At 40.0% G+C, this 18,623-nt stretch overlaps 1 protein-coding gene across 4 annotated transcripts in view; it reads right to left on the reverse strand.

Moving 5' to 3' along the window:
- LOC144306243 (cadherin-8) overlaps positions 1-18,623 on the reverse strand; it is a 358,000-nt gene that overhangs the window by 189,226 nt on the left and 150,151 nt on the right. For 3 of the 4 annotated variants that reach the window (XM_077885704.1, XM_077885705.1, XM_077885708.1), the window contains one exon: positions 9,646-9,765. The exons of the other annotated variant lie outside the window; for it this stretch is intronic. In XM_077885704.1, the coding sequence (XP_077741830.1) occupies positions 9,646-9,765 (120 nt within the window). The remainder of the gene's footprint in view (positions 1-9,645; positions 9,766-18,623) is intronic. 4 annotated transcript variants of the gene reach the window in all.

Below are 18,623 nucleotides of genomic sequence, written 5' to 3' on the forward strand. Positions count from 1 at the left end.
CTAATAATATTCTTTAGCCAGACCCCTTGGCAGTGAAAATGGTAATCCATGCAATACTGATAAAAACAAAACAAAACAAAACAAAAAAACAAAAAAACAAAAAAAAAAACACAAGATCCTGTGTGTTTGCAATTTATCACTTTGACTCAGAATACATAAAAATGACTCAATTCCATGAAGGCATTCCATGAAGACCCCCATGTATTACCGTGATTTTTCTAAAAGGGAACAATTCATTACATGGATTTTTTTTTTCCCAAGGAGTATTTTTTCCTTAGATCAATTTACAGGGTCTACTGAGACAAATGCTATTTGCATCCAGTGAAGAATGATGTTCTGAGTTTCAAAAAAAAGGTCAATGAATTAAGTTAGTTTATTTTCAAGCAGGTCATTTTTCATACTCTTTCTTGCTTGGAGCAAAGTTTAGACTGTCCTGCAACTTTATCCTGGTTTCTGTAGATAATTAAGCATTTATTATTCACTTGCCTTGTGTTTCATTTAGACTTTCCATCTTCAATCACTTGGGATGGAAGGCAACTGTTTCCTCACGGCTGTCCTCAAATTAGTGCTTTTAAAATAAATGCCACATCTCTCCCTGTCTGTGCCCAAGATGACACAAGCAAACATATGGTATTGGGGTGGCATGAAGGGGAAAATAACAACCAAAAATGTATTTATAGAATACAAATAAGTCTCTTTTTTAGTCTTTTAAAGCTATACATAAAAAATGAAAATTCATTTTACCGTTACTAAGGCATACATCTTCTCTCACACCAAACCGCCTCCTATGTCTAGTATAAAGTATACGTGGACCTACTTCAAAGTTTTAAAAGTCCCCTTCTAAACCAATGATAGCCAAGGGATCAGCTACACTACTGGGAAGTCAAGTTGGGGTATAGGAGACTGTTGAAAAATTGAAACTTGATATTAGACAGATTCACTTTGAATCTTGCTTCAGGCACTTCGTGTAAGAAATATATCAATTCTGACCCTCTGTTCTCTCATAAGTAAAACTGAGACGACGTGAGAAACTAACTCAAAATATTGTGTGCAGTAAATTAAAAGAAATTTGATAATGCACACAAACCCAGTCAATGCCAAGAACATAATAAGTATTCAATAAATAAGGGGTGTTTTTTTGTTTATATTTTTGGCGTTATAATTTGACAAGGAGTTTTATTTATAGATGGAGAAAGCATTTTGCCTTACACTCTCTCTGGAACAGAGTTCTGTCATTTGCAGCGTGGGGACAGAAATTCTTCCCTCTACAATTTGGTTTAGTGTTTTGTCAAACCTAGAAAACTGTAGAAACACAAAAATATTTTCCTTTTGCTGCTGCTATTATTATTATTATTATCATCATCACACTGACCTCTGGAACAAGAAGATATGTTAATAACCATTCCTTCCTTGTGCAGTGGCCCATTAACTTTTCTATCTCAACATATGATCTAGAACTAAATCTGAGCAAGAGTTTGTCACAGTCTCAAGGCTCATTTTTGCAAGTACAAGAATAGCATTGTGTTGGCTAGACACTTAAGACATAGCATGAGACTTGGAAATGGCATGAATTTTAGCTCTAAGTGAATCTCACCAACAACCACCACAAAACTCCATCTAAGGTTACAGCAGGGTTATTCTCACCACAGGAACAAACAGAAGAAATACAGAGTGGAAACTAAGCTGTATTCCCTACCTGGTTCATCATACATCTCTATGAGTTATGGCAAGCTTTTGCTTTCCCTCTACTAATCCATTCCTCCCTTCCCCCTTCCCTTGCTTTTCTTTTCCTTCTTGTCTTCACATTTAAAAGACTTATTGAAGGACTGCTAGGTGCCAAAAATTCTGCGATGCATAGGGTTGTAAAAGGAACAAACCTGACAAGCTCCATTCCATGGACTATCCGTTCTAGCATTAGAACATAAAAATATAAACAAGTCAATATGCAAGGTAATTGCTGACTATGATAAGCTCAAAGGAGATAATAAGCAGAACAAATGGCAAATCTCTCTGTAATCTTAAATTTATATTTGAAACAAGAGAAGGAACTCTCCCTGAGGTAGAGAGATTGATGTGTTATGGCAACAGAAAATAATTCTATTAAGTTGAAATGTAACAAGTAAGAGGATGGAAGAACTTATCTGTTCCAAAGTCCAGAGCTGTTCTTAGCATTCTTGTGAGGATAAAATAAGACACATATGGGATTTTTTTTTTGTCTCCTATGCTCTGGTTTCTTTTTATTAAAAATATTCTAGTATCAAGAACTTGATGACAGTTGCCAATGGGCAATCTTCTTTATAAATATCATAAATATGTTCAAGTTCCATAGCCTGCTGAGAGAATGTTTACTGTCACAATATTGATCATTATAGCTACAAGTCTGGCTCTTACTGTTAAGGCCAAAATCCTGATATAAAATGGAACTGAGGACAGCCCCAGATGGGTTCGCTGATAAATTCTACCAAACACTTAATAAATAAATTATACCAATTCTCTACAATCTCTTGTAGAGGACAAAGGTCAAGGAAATGCTGCCTAGATCATTTTATGAGGCCACCATAACTCTAAAACCAAAATCAGATGACATTCCAAGAAACAGTAACTAGAGACACGGATGCAAAATCTTCAAAACGATATTAGTCATTGAATCCAAAAAAAGAGTATAAGAAGAGTTAGATGTCATGATCAAGTGAGATTTATCCCAGATATGCCAAGCTAGTTCAATATCCAAAAACCGATTAATGAAATTCATCACCCTGACAGATTAAAAAAGAGAAGTCAGATGATCGTATCAACAGATGAAGAAACAGCATTTAACAAAATCTAACCACGCATTCATGATTTAAAACTCATAATAAATAGAAATAGAAGAAGAGTACTTGATGGCTCAGTTAGTTAGTGTCGGACTCTTGGTCTCTTCTCAGGTGATCTCGGGATCATGAGATCTAGCCCCCCATTGGGTCCTGCACTTAGCATGGAGTCTACTTGGTACACTCTCTCCCTCTCCCTTTGCCCTTTCCCTCTGCTTGCTCTCTCTCTCTCTCTCTCTCTAAAGTAAATAAATAAATCTTTAAAAAATAGAATTAGAAGAGAACTTCTCCAATTCCATAAAGAATATACTAAAACCCAACAACTGATATTATATATAAAGGTGATAAATGTGAAGCTTTCTTACTGAGATCAGATCCAAAACATGATCTTCACTGTCCTTGTTTCTACTCACCATTTCTTTTCAAAATCATATTGGAAGTCCTTACTAATACAAGGAAAGGAAATAAAAGGTTCGATATTGGGAAGGAAGACATAAAACTCTTTGTTCACAGAAGGCATGATCATCTATGTGGAAAGTCCAAACGAATTCACAGAAATAACAACAACAGCAACACCTTCTAGAACTTATAAGCAAATGAAGCAAGATTGTAGGATACAAAGTCAATGCTTTCCTACATAACAATGATATATTTGAAATGAAAAATGCTTTCCCTTTAAATTAGTAACCCCAAAACTGAAATACTTAAATATAAATCTAACAAATATGTACAAGATCTACATGAGAAAAACTGCAAACTTCTGATGAATGAAATAAAAGAATAACCAGGATGCCTGGGTGGTTCAGTGGTTGAGCATCTGCCATTGGTTCAAGTTGTGATCTCAGGGTCCTGGGATTGAGTCCTACATTGGGATTCCCACGAGGAGCCTGCTTCTCCCTCTGCCTATGTCTCTGCCTCTCTCTGTGTCTCTCATGAATGAATAAATAAAATCTTTAAAAAAAGAAGAAAGAAGAAATAAAAGAATAACTAAATAAATGGAGGGATATTCCATGTTCATGGATAGGAAGATTCAATAACATCTGGATGTCAGTTCTCCCCAGATTGATCCATAGACTCAATGCAATCCCAATCAAAACACTGGCAAATTATTTTATGGATATCAACAAACTGATTCCAAAGTTTTATAGAGACATAAGAGATCCAGAATAGCCAACACAATACTGAAGGAGAACAAATTAGAAAGATTTATGCTTCCTGACTTCAAGACTTACCACAGAGCTACAGTAATCATGACAGCATGATATTGGTGAAAAAAAAAAAAAGAGAGAGAGAGAGAGAGAGAGAGACAAAAAGACCAGTGAAACTGAATAGAGAGCCCATAATGGAATCACATAAATCAGATCAACTGACTTTTGACAAAGGAGCAAAGAAAGGCAAGGCGGTGGAGCAAAGATAATGTCTTCAACAAAGGATGCTAAATATCCATATGCAAAAACAAAACAGAACAAAATGGAATCTAAACATGGAAATTACATCCTTCACAAATATTAACTCAAAATGGATCACAGACCTAAATGTAAAACAAGGAACTATAGAACTCCTAGGACATAGGAAAAAATCTGCATGACCTTGCATTTGGCAATGACTTTTTAGATTAATGGCAGAGGCACAATCCATGAACAGGCTGATAAGTGAGACTTGATTAAACCTTAAAATTCTGCTGGGTAAAAGGTACTACATTTCAGTGAATGAAAAGATAAACCACATAATTGGAGAAAATGTTTGCAAAAGACATATCTGGTAAAGGACTGTTATCTAAAATACTGAGGAGCTCTAAAAACTACACAATAAGAAAACAAAGGAACTAATTAAAAAACAAAAAAAAAAAGTGTCAAAGACCTGAACAGACACCTCAGCAAAGAAGACATAGAGACAACAAATAAGCTTATAACAAGATTCATTACATCATATGCCAACAGGGAAATGCAAATTAAAACAATGAGGTACAACTACACACTTATTAGGATGGCCAGAATCTGGACAAATTCAGGTGAGGAATTTCCATTCACCGTTGACTGCAATGCAAAATGCTCCAGACACTTTGAGAGAGAGTGTGGCAGTTTCTTATAAAACTAAATATACTCTCACCATACAATACAACAATTGCACTCCTTGGTGTTTATAAAAACTTCTGTCCTCACCAAAACCTGCACATGGAATTTTATAGCAGCTTTATTCATAATTTCCAAAACTTGGAAGTGACTACGATGTCCTAGAATAGGTGAATGGATGAATAAACTGTGATATATCCAGACAAAGGATAAGGTTTAACCCTTAAAAGAAGTAAGTGATCAAGTCATGAAAAGACATGGTGGACCCTTAAATATATATCATTAAGTGAAAGAAAGGAATCAAAGAAAACTACATATTTTATGAAGCCAACTAAATGATGTTATGAAGCAAAACTGTGGATGCAATAAAAAGATCAGTGGTTACCAGGGGTTGTTGGGGTATAGGAGAAATGAACCAAAAGAGCCCAGAGGATTTTTAGAGCAGTAAAAATACCACATATGATATTATAATGACATATATCCTTACACATGTCTAAACCTGTATAACGTACAATGACATCAAGAATGAACTCTAAGGCAAACTGTGGATTTGGAGTGATTCCTATATGCCCATGTAGGTTCATTCTTGGTAAATAGTGTACCAAGCTGGCGAAGGCCGCTGGTAATGGGGGAGGCTCTGCATTTGTGGGGCAAGACATCTATGAGAAATCTCTGTAGTCCCCTCTTATATTCTAAACCAAATACTGCTCTAAAAAATTCAAGTCATAAAAGAAATTTGAGAACTTAAAGAGAAACAATCTTTCAAAATTATTACCAAAATATAAGTTCCACTATCCTGGTTCTTTTAATGATAATAATAACAACCAAAACAAGGAACTGAGGAATGATCCCACCTCACTAGAAATGCGTATTGGTATTTAAGCCAACATTTTCTGACTGAGTTACTTTACGTCACTTGCTCAACACACAGACATACCAACCACAAAGAGGAGCACTTGCAGGCACTGTCTTAGAGGTAGACAGGTCTTCGTAATGACTCTGTGCTCGTTCCTGAAATTTGCTTTATTTTGCTAGAATTTAAGTTCCTAGGTCAAAATTAGTGGACATTCTTAGTGGTTCTGATATATAGCCTTCAAATTCTTTCAATAAATGTACTTACTAATACTCTTAACTACCAGATTTTGACAAAGTAATTTGCCAACACCTACTAATCCTACATGCTAGTGTCTCAAACATCACATTTGCTGACTTGATAGGGCAAAAATGTATTTACTCTTTTGTGTTTGCCACATGTTGTGACAGCCACAGAGACCCACTGTGCTTGGGGTTTCAAAGAATTTGCCTAGGAGCGCAGTTAGTTAACATCTCCCAGCTGAATCATCTTTAGGATTAGTTTTACTGTTCAAGTAAAGGACCACTCTTCCCAGGCACATTGGAGCCAATGACTGAGCATGGCATGACAGCATTAAAACCTGGCTATGTACGTAACATACGGGACATCTTTTAAGAGAAATCTTTGCTCCAGGGATCCCCATAAGTTTGGCCAAGATGTCGTCATACGTGCATTGCCTTATCCTGCTTCCTCTCCTCTAAACTTGCATGGGTATCAGATCTGCATCACAGTGTGGTGCTTCATGCCTCTTATGGACGGGTTATGTCCCTCCCAAAATTCATATGTTGAAATACAATCCCCAACGTGATGGTAGTTGGGGGAAGTGGCTTTAACAGGCAATGTGATCATGAGAGTAAATCTCTTAAAAACAGTATTAGTGCTCACATGCAAAGAAGCCAGTGAGCTAGCTCAGTCTCTTTCCACGCGAACCAAGAAGTCAGCCCTCTGCACGCTGGAGTCAGGCCGTCACTGGAATTCTACAACACAGGCACTCTGATCTCAGACTTCCAGCCTCAAGAACTGGGAGAAACGAATTGCTGTTTCTTGTAAGCCACCCAGTTTAAGGTATTTTGTTATAGCAGCCAGAACTAAGACAGTGCCTCTTTTATCCTTTATAGTCCTTAAATGCTAAGCCACCTGTTCTCCTAACCCTGTCTCAATGTCTTCCAGAGGACACAGTAACTGATACACATCTTTTGGCCACCAGAAAATATATTTACTTTCCACTTGCTTACAAAATAAAAAACCCAAATGCTCAATGGTCTTTGCACTTTTTTTCTCCTGTACTTTCTTAATGTAAAAATCTTATTTTATTTTATTTTTTTAATGTAAAAATTTTAGAAAGTGCTCTTAATCTGTTTCTGCATAACACTTATGCAGAACACTTAGAAACACACACACACACATTCATACCAGTCTCAAAAAAAAAAAATTAAAAAGAGAGGCCTCACAGATAGAGTCAAATTTAGATTCTATAGGAACGACTTATACTCTGCTTTCATCTGAACACACTCAAGTGTAACTGTGTAGGCATTCACACACAAATATTTATATTTCCCTTGTACATATTTATGTTGCAACAAAAGAATTTAGGGTGACTACTGATTACTAAATTTTCCTCTAATTCCTTCAGCATTGTGTCTGCTTTAATTAAAAATCTCAACTTCACTCACCCAATATTTATTAAACAATAACTACATATATTCTTCGAGTATCATTTCTCCCCATTACATTTCCTACAGTAGTATCAGAATAAACCTTCTAAAATATAAACCAGGTAATTTTGTAACTTTCAAATCAGAAATGATAAAGCTAAAATAAATGTATGTTGAGACAGACACTTATTATGCTGGGCAAAAATGCAAATATTAAATGTTGCTGACATTTGATTAAGCAAATGGCAATAGATGTCAATGAGACTTAAAAGTAGCCAAATCCTCTGGCTTAGTGGGGGTTTTTATTATCTATACCTCATGGTAATATATTCTCGATATATAAATTATTTAAATGGTATCACCATGCTTCCTTGTGCTTATGTTGAAAGCAAAACTCTGTCTTCCAAAATGGCTTGTGAGATACTTGCAGGCTGACATTAGCCTTTGTGAATTTTTCCCCTTATATTTAATTCAATGTCTGGCACACAGTGAATGATGAGTGAATTTTTGCAGGATTACAGTGGGCCTGGTGAACAAAAAGATCCAAGTGAACAAATAGGCAAGGAGCAAAGGAGAAAATGATTTAAGTCCACTTAAGCAATCAACAATTTCTGTTTTACAGGAGCCCCTATGCCATAGTTATTACCTAGGGAAAGTGAAGTACAAAGATGGCTTTGAAATTAAGGACCTGGGTATGAGTCCCAGTTCTGTTTCCAACTCTGTCTCTGTGACGTTGGCCAAAAGAACATCAGAACCTCTCCAGGCTTTCTTTCTGTTTCCTTTCTTTCTTTCTTTCTTTCTTTCTTTCTTTCTTTCTTTCTTTCTTTTCTTTCTTCCTTTCTTTCTTTCTTCTCTTTCTTTTCTTTCCTTCTTTCTTTCTTCTCTTTCTTTCTTTCTTTCTTTCTTTCTTTCTTTCTTTCTTTGTTTCTTTCTTCTCTTTCTCTTTCCCTCTCTTTTTCTCTCCCTCCCTCCTTTTCTCCCTCCCTCCCTTTCAGCTGACTACCTTCTCTGCCACTTCCCCTAGGGTCATCAAGGAGCCCAAATGAGATGAAGTTTATGACAGATTTCCTTCTTCACTGAAGACGAATATGTAATTATGCCCCTAATTAATGTGTTTTTGAAGAGTTCTTTCCTGTTCCTAAATCTAAATTCAATTTTAAGCCATGACCTATTTATATATAAATGCACTTTTTCTCACTTTTAAATGCATGAGAATTTTACTCTTTGAATTAAAAAAAAAAAAACAAAGAGAGGCTTTAAATTTTTAATTTAGTTAATAATTGACTTAATGGTAAGACATGGAAATTTATCTGAATAATACTGGAAACTCATGAATTGAAGAAATTACACGTATATACAGCTGTATACTGAATCTTTCAATTTGAAATTTTTCAGACCAAACCGAAGACACACAAAGGATAATGTTATTTGTAGTATTTTTTTTATATGTGCTACAAAAAAAAAAATCCCATAGGATTATAAAAAGTCTGATACAGTGGACTTATTCTCTTAATGTATTGTCAAAATCAAACAATAGGGAGATATATCTTCATTTGCAAAAACTATAATTTATGGAGTTATTTTTCTAATCAGTTAAAAAAAGTTTTGTTTTTTAAAATACCTTAATGATTTCTAAAGTCTGTACCACCAGGCTCAGGATACTGTCTGGGTTTAATGTTACTTGCTACTGCTACTATCTTCATGAAGAACTCTAATGGGCAGATATCAATATCCTGATTTATAAATAAGGAATCTAATAGCACAAATAGTAATATCCACCTACTGGGTAATTACCACATGCCACGCACTATATATAGCTGATGTTTATTACTTGACTTGATCTTCATCATGACATTAGTAAGTAGATTCCATTCCCATTCCATTAAAAAAGATTTATAAGTGTTTCCTGCCAAGCATCACACAACCAATAAGCACCTGACTTTATTCTTCATTCTGATAGTTGAGTGTGCCTGATGTATAAGCACATTCCCCCCACCACCCCGGGATGAGAAATGGTGCCAGGCCATCTGTTAAATAGGTGATATTCTACAAAGGGTCTGCAATTTGTTTTAATCAGTATCAAAATGATTGTTGGACTTGCCATGTACTACATACTGCACAGAAATAACACATTCAAATATTATTGATACAGGCAGCGAAGTACTTAACCATAACATTTCATAATCCAAATCCCAAGAAAAGTGTTTCCCTGAAGCAATAACATGGTAATAGAATTCAAAATTTAGGCCACAAACCTGTCTCAGGCTCAATGGAAAAATAAGGCTGCCCTTCCAAGATACTATAAACCAACTTTGCACTGTTTCCATAAACTGGGTCGTCAGCATCTGTAGCTGTTACATTAGTGACAGACGTACCTAAAAAGGGGGGGGGGGAAAGAAAATAAAAAAAAAAAGAGGGAGAGAAAAAGATAATAATTAACACATTATTCTTTGCCAACAGCTAAATTTTGCCAAGCATATCATACAGAAATCCATGTGTGGGAATAAAGAAAAAAAGAGAAATCTCTTCAAAAATATGGAGATAAACTACTCTGTCATAACTTCAGAAATATCCAAGTCTTTTAAAAGAAGAGTACTGCTAGGCTGGAGTACCATATAAAGATAACCCTTTTAGAACCTGTATTACTTAAGAATCCTGTGTAGTTTCCATTTTAAAGATACATATCAGATTCATGTGAGCTTGGAGAATAGGAAAAGGAAATATATCAGAGAAACATGAAACACCAGGTTAATAATACGATACAATATGTAGCATTTAAGTTTTGCAGAAGTACAACTGAATATACCTGGAAAAAAATGGCTGCTGAGAAAAGCTGCATGAAAATATCAGAGGAATATATCTTATCCATTTCACCTAAATTCCCAGCATATAAAATTAGATTGGAGCCACCAATTAATCATTATGTTTAAGTAATTAGGTCTTATGGATAACAGGAAAAAAAAAACACTTTTTCCAGATTCATTTTCTATTTGCTATTCACTCATTCATTCAGCAACTGAACACATACAGCTTGCCTGATGTGACGTACATATACTAAGATAAAATCTACATTTAAGAAATATGCAGGGGATCCCTGGGTGGCGCAGCGGTTTGGCGCCTGCCTTTGGCCCAGGGCGTGATCCTGGAGACCTGGGATCGAATCCCACGTTGGGCTACCTGCATGGAGCCTGCTTCTCCTTCTGCCTGTGTCTCTGCCTCTCTCTCTCTCTAAGAGAGACTATCATAAAAAAAAGAAAAGAAATATGCAGTTTTTTGGTGAAAGAGAAGAGGAGGGGACAGACACACATGCAGATAGAAATTCAGCTGAATGCAAGAGCACTACATTCCCACCTCTCACTCACTCCACCGAGAGTGGGGTCAGGGATAGCTTTCGGAGACGTGTTGCATTTGAGTTATATTATTTTTTTAAAAAGATTTTACTTATGTACTTGACAGAGAGAGAGTGAGAGAACATGGGCATGCACAAGGAGGGGGAGCCGCGGGCAGAGGGAGAAGATGTGGGACCAGATGTGGGACCAGATCCCAGAATCCTGGGATGAGGGAGATGCTCAACCGACCGAGTCACCCAGGTGTCCCCCAGGTTACATTATTAAGAACGGATAGAGTTTAACCCAGAGAAGGGGAGAGAAGGGACTCCAAGCAATAAGTCAGGCATCAGTAAAGGCAAAGTCATCTGAGACACCGTGAAATCCTGGGAACTGCTGGACCTAAGAGAAATCGAAGATGTCTTGTATGATAACAGGCTTCAAGTCCTGCGAGGGCAGGGCCAGTGTCCTTCATCCAGGAAGTGCCAGGCACATAATAACTATCAGATATACTGATAACTGAACGAGTGGGCAAATGAATAATCTGATGATTTAAAGAGAAATGGTGGGTAAGCATCACAGACGAGTTCCCTAATAAATAGACTTGGAGATAGATCTCTTGAGGAATTTGTATAGGGGAGGTCTCTTCCAGTGATGTCTGCGGGGAGTCAGGTCAATACTGGGCAGAAGGAGGCCTTGGGCTGTGATGCCTTCACAGACTCCACTGGACAATCTACAGCGGGGATGGTCACTGAGCAAACGGGGCCTGACCTTTAGACTCGGATACTGACCAGTTATTGGATGTAGGAACCCCTCTGAGAATGGAGCCTTGGCCTTTACCAGGCAGCTCTCTTCAGCTGGATGATCATCAGCCCTGAGATGTCAACAATCAACACTCAAGCAGCATGGGGGAAGAGTGTTCCCAACCTGAAGGGCATGGAGGTGGAGGCGGGTCTGGGCAGCAGAGCTCCCTGTTTACTGAAATAGAATAGAGCTTTTGCAAGATTGTGCCAATCAAGACACTTTTAAGGATATTAAATTATGGTCGCTGTACAGAGTAATAATGTTTGTTGAGAAGTGGATAGTCCTGTAAAATTGAAATTTCTACTCAGAAGGATGATTCAGAGGTTTTACAAAATCTACCGTTAAGAAAAAAAAAAAAAAAAAGCAAGCAAGAAAAAAAGCACCTAATGTTGGTATGTAATACACATTCCACGTTCCACCAGACACTGGGAACAGTATCAAGGAGAAAAAAAAAAAATAAGACTCATCCTCACAAATACCTCATCAACTAGCTGGTGAAGATGAACACAGGGAAGTACAATATTTGTAGCTATTGGAGTATCGTGTGGGATGGAGAAGAACTGGAAGAAAAATCTTCCAGGTAAGAGGAAGAAAGTGAAGGGAATAAATTTTAGGAGCAGGGATGATTGAAAAAAAAAAATCAGTCACCGAGCTAGTTTTGAGGAGGGAAGCTGGAGCCCAGAATTCAGCAGTCATCTGAACGCCAGGATGGGGAATGTTGGCTTATCCTGTAGGAAACAGAGACGGTATTTCAGTTAGAGATCAGACCCGTGCCGTGGGCCTCCCCTCTATTCGCGCCCTTGGATCTGATTGGAGGCAGAGACATTGGGGGTTCGGCACTGGGCCCAGCTCTGAGGCTACAGCAGTAGGGCAGGTACGGGTGATAAACCATTAACAATCAATACGGATCTCAACGCTCACTTTCTAGTTTTTATTCTTGCACTAATTGTCCATATGGTGTTCAAATGATGGTAGACTGGCTGAGAGGTAAATGGAACTCTTCTTGCAGCATTTCCTTAAGTCTCAGATTAGTTCAGAAGAACTTAAAGAAAAAAAAAAAAAGACTGAATCGCAAGAAACAGACTCAGGAGTTACTGAGAGCTCATAGTTCAGAGACTGAAGAGAAAGGGTGAACTCGTCCATGCAGATGACCGTGAAACAACGGCTTTGCTTTATTGACTTGCTTCGCATGTTATTTATTTATTTTTTTAGGAGAAATATTTCCCCCTCATTATGGAATGACACATCATCAGAAAAATAAAGTCAGCATTCTCTTGTAGCCACTGTCTAGGTACCGGAAACAAAAAGGTGAACAAGGAGTTAGAAATTTCTATCATCACTAAAATTACCTACTAGTGGGTGACTCTGAAATTGAGAAACACCTTCACTTAGAAAAAAAAAAAAAAGAAATCAGATTTCTGAGCAATGATAGACTCTCTGCATGTGTGTGTGCTGCGGGCGCGTTTGGGCAGAGTGATGTGCGGGTCGCGGTTCTGCAGATGGGATGCCTCCAGCCTGTGCTGAAGGAGTTACCCGTTTAACTTGCTCTAGCCTCAAACTTTTTTTTTTTATGATAGTCACAGAGAGAGAGAGAGAGAGAGAGGCAGAGACACAGGCAGAGGGAGAAGCAGGCTCCATACACCGGGAGCCTGACATGGGATTCGATCCCGGGTCTCCAGGATCGCGCCCTGGGCCAAAGGCAGGTGCCAAACCGCTGCGCCACCCAGGGATCCCCTAGCCTCAAACTTCTAATCTACTATATATATCGGGATTATTTTGAGGGTTACACCAAATAATATACGTAAAGGCCTAGCACACAAATGGCCACACGCTAAGCCCCTGGGTACCAACTGTGCCTACATTTTGGAATCTAGCTCAAAAAACACTCAGGTCTTTGGGGCGCCTTTCAGATCTACAGCACGGCAGCACGGGGATGGTGACGCAGAGATGTCTTCTCAGACAACTCTTAGGCAAAGCCATAGTTCAGAATGACCACGTGGGTAACGCACATTTTTAAGACGTCACTTCACCCTTCTCCAAAGAAACATTCATTTCTATCATAACTACTTTGAAGATATATTTCTATATCAAAATATATATTTTTATTTATTTATTTTTTTTTATTTATTTATTTTTTTATTGGTGTTCAATTTACTATAGTGAAAGGGAAAATATATATTTTTAAATCATTCATACCGCATAAACCCCATGGAGATCATTTCTCCTTAAATGGAAGCTGGAGATGCTTCCTGGGAAGTTTACTATTTAAACTACTAAGGCAGAGGATGATCCTATTATCAACGTTTACCGTAACTTGATGTTATCTTATTGTTCTATCACGTTACCAATCACTGAGGCAGGAGTAAAGGGCCAGATTTCCAACACTCCCAGGCTCTGTGATTCAGGGTTTTTTTTTACACATCCAAAGACGACTGCTTCTCCTTTGCACACCTCAAAGTTCTGTGTAAGAATTAAATGAGATGATGCTATTAAGTAGAGATGAGTCGACTAAGAAGATATGCCTTGAGTCATACTATCTTAAACCAGGGAACGTGTATTATTTTTTTAAGAGTTTATTTATCTATTACTTATGGCGGGGGGCGGGGGAAGCAGAGGGAGAGGTGCAAGCAGACACCACACTGAGGGCAGAACCCAACATGGGGCTCGATCCCACCCATGACCCTGATCATGACCCGAGCCAAGATCCAGAGTCGGATGCTCAACTGACTGTGCCTCCCAGGCAAGGTCCTGGGACACTTGGCTTCCTAGCTGTCTTCAGCTTCTCTCAGTCCTGTGTCCTTGGCCAAAGCAACAAAACTTTTCTAAGCTTTGGTTTGTTTCTTAATCTGTAAAAAGGAAGCTGGCGGTAACTGCTGCCTCCCAAGGCTGACTGAGATAATTGAATGTCATAAGTCATGCAAAGAGTAATGAAGAGTTATTGACCATGGACCTTTCCGAGAGCCTACTGTCGCTGTTACCCCACGGACACCACGTGTGTGTACACGAGGGACTGAATAACAACCAGAGTCTGATCATTTTAAGTGGAGGTGGATGGTGTAGTTTTGCCTAATTACTTTCATCGCGGTGGATTTCCTTAAATTTGAGGGGAAAACACAAAAAGATGTTCCCAAATGTAATAATACGTTCGTGTCCTTAATAAGAAAGTCAATCAGAAAACACACACACACACACACAAGCTCACTTTCTCCCATCCAGGCCATCTCAACTGGATGGTACACAACGGCGGTGGGCTCGGAGAGAAAACGTGCCTCCAGGCAGCCAGCACGAGGCCAGGCTCCGAGCGCCCCATCAGCGCAAGTGTCTCGACGGCAGCTGAAGGGGCGGCATTCCGATGAAGGCCAGGTGTCTCAGCCCACGCGAGTCCCACCCTCTGGCCAGGGTGGACTGACGAGCCCCGCTGGGCCACGCGGCCCGGCGAAGGGGACTTTTACCCGCATCCTCACCCGTCGTATCTCTGCCCGATGCCCGGCTTCCTGGGAAACCCGCATCCTTCACCCTTCAGGCTTCTGGAAATGAAAAGGCAACACTCCTTCCCGTCAAGGATAATATTTCTCCTAATAGTGATTCAAGACTGTTGATGCACCTGTACGCTGGAAGAGATGCGTGGAGAGGTTTTGTGGATGCATTTGTCAAGTGATTACCCAGAGGGGGGAAAATGGATGCTTTGAGGTTAATCTTGCAGCAGAAAAGATTGCTAGGCAAGCCGCGGTGTAGGCTTCTCCGTGGAAATGCATGCAGAATGCAGACCACAGAGGCAAATTGAACAGTGTAAACCTTGCAGGATAATGTTCCTTCAAAGCGGCAAGTGTTGGTGTGTGATAAATAGGACCCTGCGTAATACCCAGGAAATATAACAACAGGATTCTCTGTTTGTGTTTTCATTTGGAACTGTTTTTGTCCCTTTGTCGAGGATACAAGAGACTCATTTAGCCAGTGACTATAAATTTGACACTGTGCCATTTCTCCAAGAAAGCCCCTATTATGATCCAACTTGATGCTGATCCTAATTATAATAATATAGCTGTTGTATTTCCAGCTGTTGTCAACAAAAATGATCCCTGTCACCACAATGCATCCTGCTAGTATCAATTCAAGTACGACGACGTCAATTCCAAGGTGAATTCTGGTTTTAATAAGCCCATTTTTCTGCATTTAGCTTCTTGGGTAAGTGAGACTTGCCAATGCGCGCTTGGATTTTAATTAATATAGGGCTCATGGTATCCTTTGCCTCCTGCCACACCTGAAGGTTCCCTCCCATTAACAGCAGGACCCACACATCTTCCCCCTGTAATGACAGCCAACACTACAAGCAAAATTAACCATCAAAAATTTTACACTGTCAGGTTAGAGGTTCCAGTTTGCTGACAAACTAAGATGAAAGGCCTTCGGGAAAATAAGATGTTGGGTCTGGGTAGTGCAGCTCCGTTAGCTAGACTATACTTTTTTATGAGCAAGTCAGCACACCAATTCTGCACATTATTCAGAAAGAAAAATGCTGGTGCTGACACCCTGAGCAGGAAAACAAAGGTTTGGTGCAGCGTGAAAATGTGCACACTGGAAAAGCTAAGACTCTTATGACGAGAGCGACACAAACCCCATTTGCAAAGAGTCATTTGCAATACGTTTTCGGAGAATAAGCGTTCTGTTAGCAGCTGAGAAAATAAAGCAGCAGAACCTTTGCAATAGCTGGAATTCAGAAGGCATATGTTCTTGGCCTCCTGCTATCATCTTCAAACTTCTGATCTGACCTGCCGGCTACCCTGGTCCGAGTTCGCTGTGCACCGTCTGCGGACAGAGTGTCTGGCATTATCATCTGAAGATGTCTCAGTTAAGCATTCACACATTCCAAAGACCGTCGCCCGACCAGGCCACAGCAGCGATGCAGCGGGCATTCGTTAATCTAATGAAACGAAGCCCTGGGCCCATCTTCGCTCATCCTCCTTGCTCGCTCCCCCAGTACTAGGCGATGCAGGAGGTAGTGGGGCCCAGGTGTTGCCATGGCAACCTTTTTTGGTTGTCGCTGAATAGCAGAGCAACGGTTTCTCAAGGCCTCTGCGTAACTTGTTGACGTTTAAATCATCGCCTACTAGAAGCTACGGCGTCCGGCCCCGGATGTTTGTCGCCGTGTCACACGCCAAATCCATTGGTTTTTACTTTCATGGAAACGTGCTCTGGGACACCCCCGTCCATGACTGGCGGGCCACTTCTAGAGGGTGGTCGTTGGTTTGTTTTGTCCCCCCACCTCCGCCCCCGTAACACGAGGACACAGACCTGATATGCTTACGGGAAAGCGGACGATAAATGCACTTCCCTTTGCATCCCTCCAAGTGACACCGGAGTCAGTACTTTCTCCGGAAGGGCCTCGAGCGAATCCTCCCAGTGCAACGATGGCCTAAATCCTTACCAGTATTTTTTTTTTCCCCTCAGTTTTGCTGTTTAATTATCGAAGACACATGCCAAATAGCCAAACCTCCAAGGGACGCCTTAGAGGATCTTTGGAGGATGAGGAGGATTAAACGTGGATCAGTAAAATTCATGGCTTGCTTTTTTAACCCTACCTATGGAGCATTCTTTCTCAAGCAAGCTCTGAGGGGAAAGAGTGAAATGTTCCATCTATAAGCAGAAAGGCAGGATTTTACCTCCTTCTAAGAATTTCTGCTCTGAACAACCATCGGTTCACTAGGGAAGTTACGGTCAGGGTGATAATAGAAGATCAGACCCTTCTCCTTTTTTTGGTGATCAATCCTGCGATTCATAAAAGCCAATTAGACAGGAGGCAAAGGCAGCACGTGCCTGCCATTTCACTTCAGAAACTGGTCTTTGAGACACACACCTCACAAGGAAATCCTAAACCACCACGTCCCCCTCCATCATCTTCTGCAAAGGCCCAACCATCACTCACTGGGTGTTCTTCTCGCGCGCCAGCTCTCAGCCTGTAGTACGACGTGGCTGCCAAACTCTACATGCTCCAAATTGAATTTATTATGGGAACCGGGACAGATTCTTAACTGCAGTCAGGCGGATGGACAGCACCGAAATGCACCCTGTCATTTCTCTGGCTCTATGAGTTGGGACATAAACCGGGGAAATAAAATCCCGTTTCCATATTTCATTCTGGAGCATTCAGAGGTATAAACAGTCTTGTGACTTAATGAAACGCCCATCCACACTTGACATCGTGTTTATAAAACGAGCCCGAAACTTTCTGGAACAATTAAAACACTTCAGAAAACGCGTTCGAGCACACAGATGTCTTCCATTCACCCATGCATCATCCCAGCGAACATCTGTAATGCGCACTGGGTGAGAGAAGTGAAAGATACTGTATGAAAATGTGTGACTGTAAAACCTCAGCCATGTTTACTATGCACCGGAGGAAAGTACCTTCTGCATTTCCCACAAACAGCGCCAGTACGGTGGCCTACCCACTGCTTTTGCAAACAGATAATGAGGACGATTGGAGGCCTGGTTGTGAAAACTAATAAGCTGTCTGTGTGATAGTTCCGTGTGCATGACTAAACCCTTTCAGAATCAGAATGATTCTTATCATACAATGGGACCCAAAAAAGTGTATTTTCTTTTCTTAGGCTGCCTATTGCCAGCAATCAAGCCTTTGCTGATCCGTTACCTATGGAATGAAATCCTATAAATACCTAAGAAGTGAACTAGCATCATTTATGCTCTAGACTGGCAGCTACTTCCATCCTGACCTTGCAAAATTATGCTACCGGTGGCTCTGCAGGTGCCTTCTACAGTGTGTCAGGATTGCAGGGGGTGGAAGCTTCCTTCACTGTATTTTATCACACGAACTCCTTCGTTCACTCACACAAAGGCCATCTGCGTCGTAGGCACTGTGTGCTGAGCTCTAAGTCAGGTGTGGAAGGTACAGGGATGTGCAGTACTCAGAGCTTCTGTCCCAAGAGCGTCGGAAGTTTATTGCAGCACTGTTTTCACATGGCTTCACCGTCCTACAGGAAACTGCAAATCTCTGTTAAATTTGTTTCTAGAAGTCACCGGCATGGTGTAGTAGAAAACAGGTATGTGCTCTACTTAAGACGTCAGAGGTTTAATTCACATCCTCT

This window comes from Canis aureus, chromosome 3 (assembly GCF_053574225.1).
Source record: "Canis aureus isolate CA01 chromosome 3, VMU_Caureus_v.1.0, whole genome shotgun sequence".
Classification (NCBI taxonomy): Eukaryota; Metazoa; Chordata; class Mammalia; order Carnivora; family Canidae; genus Canis; species Canis aureus.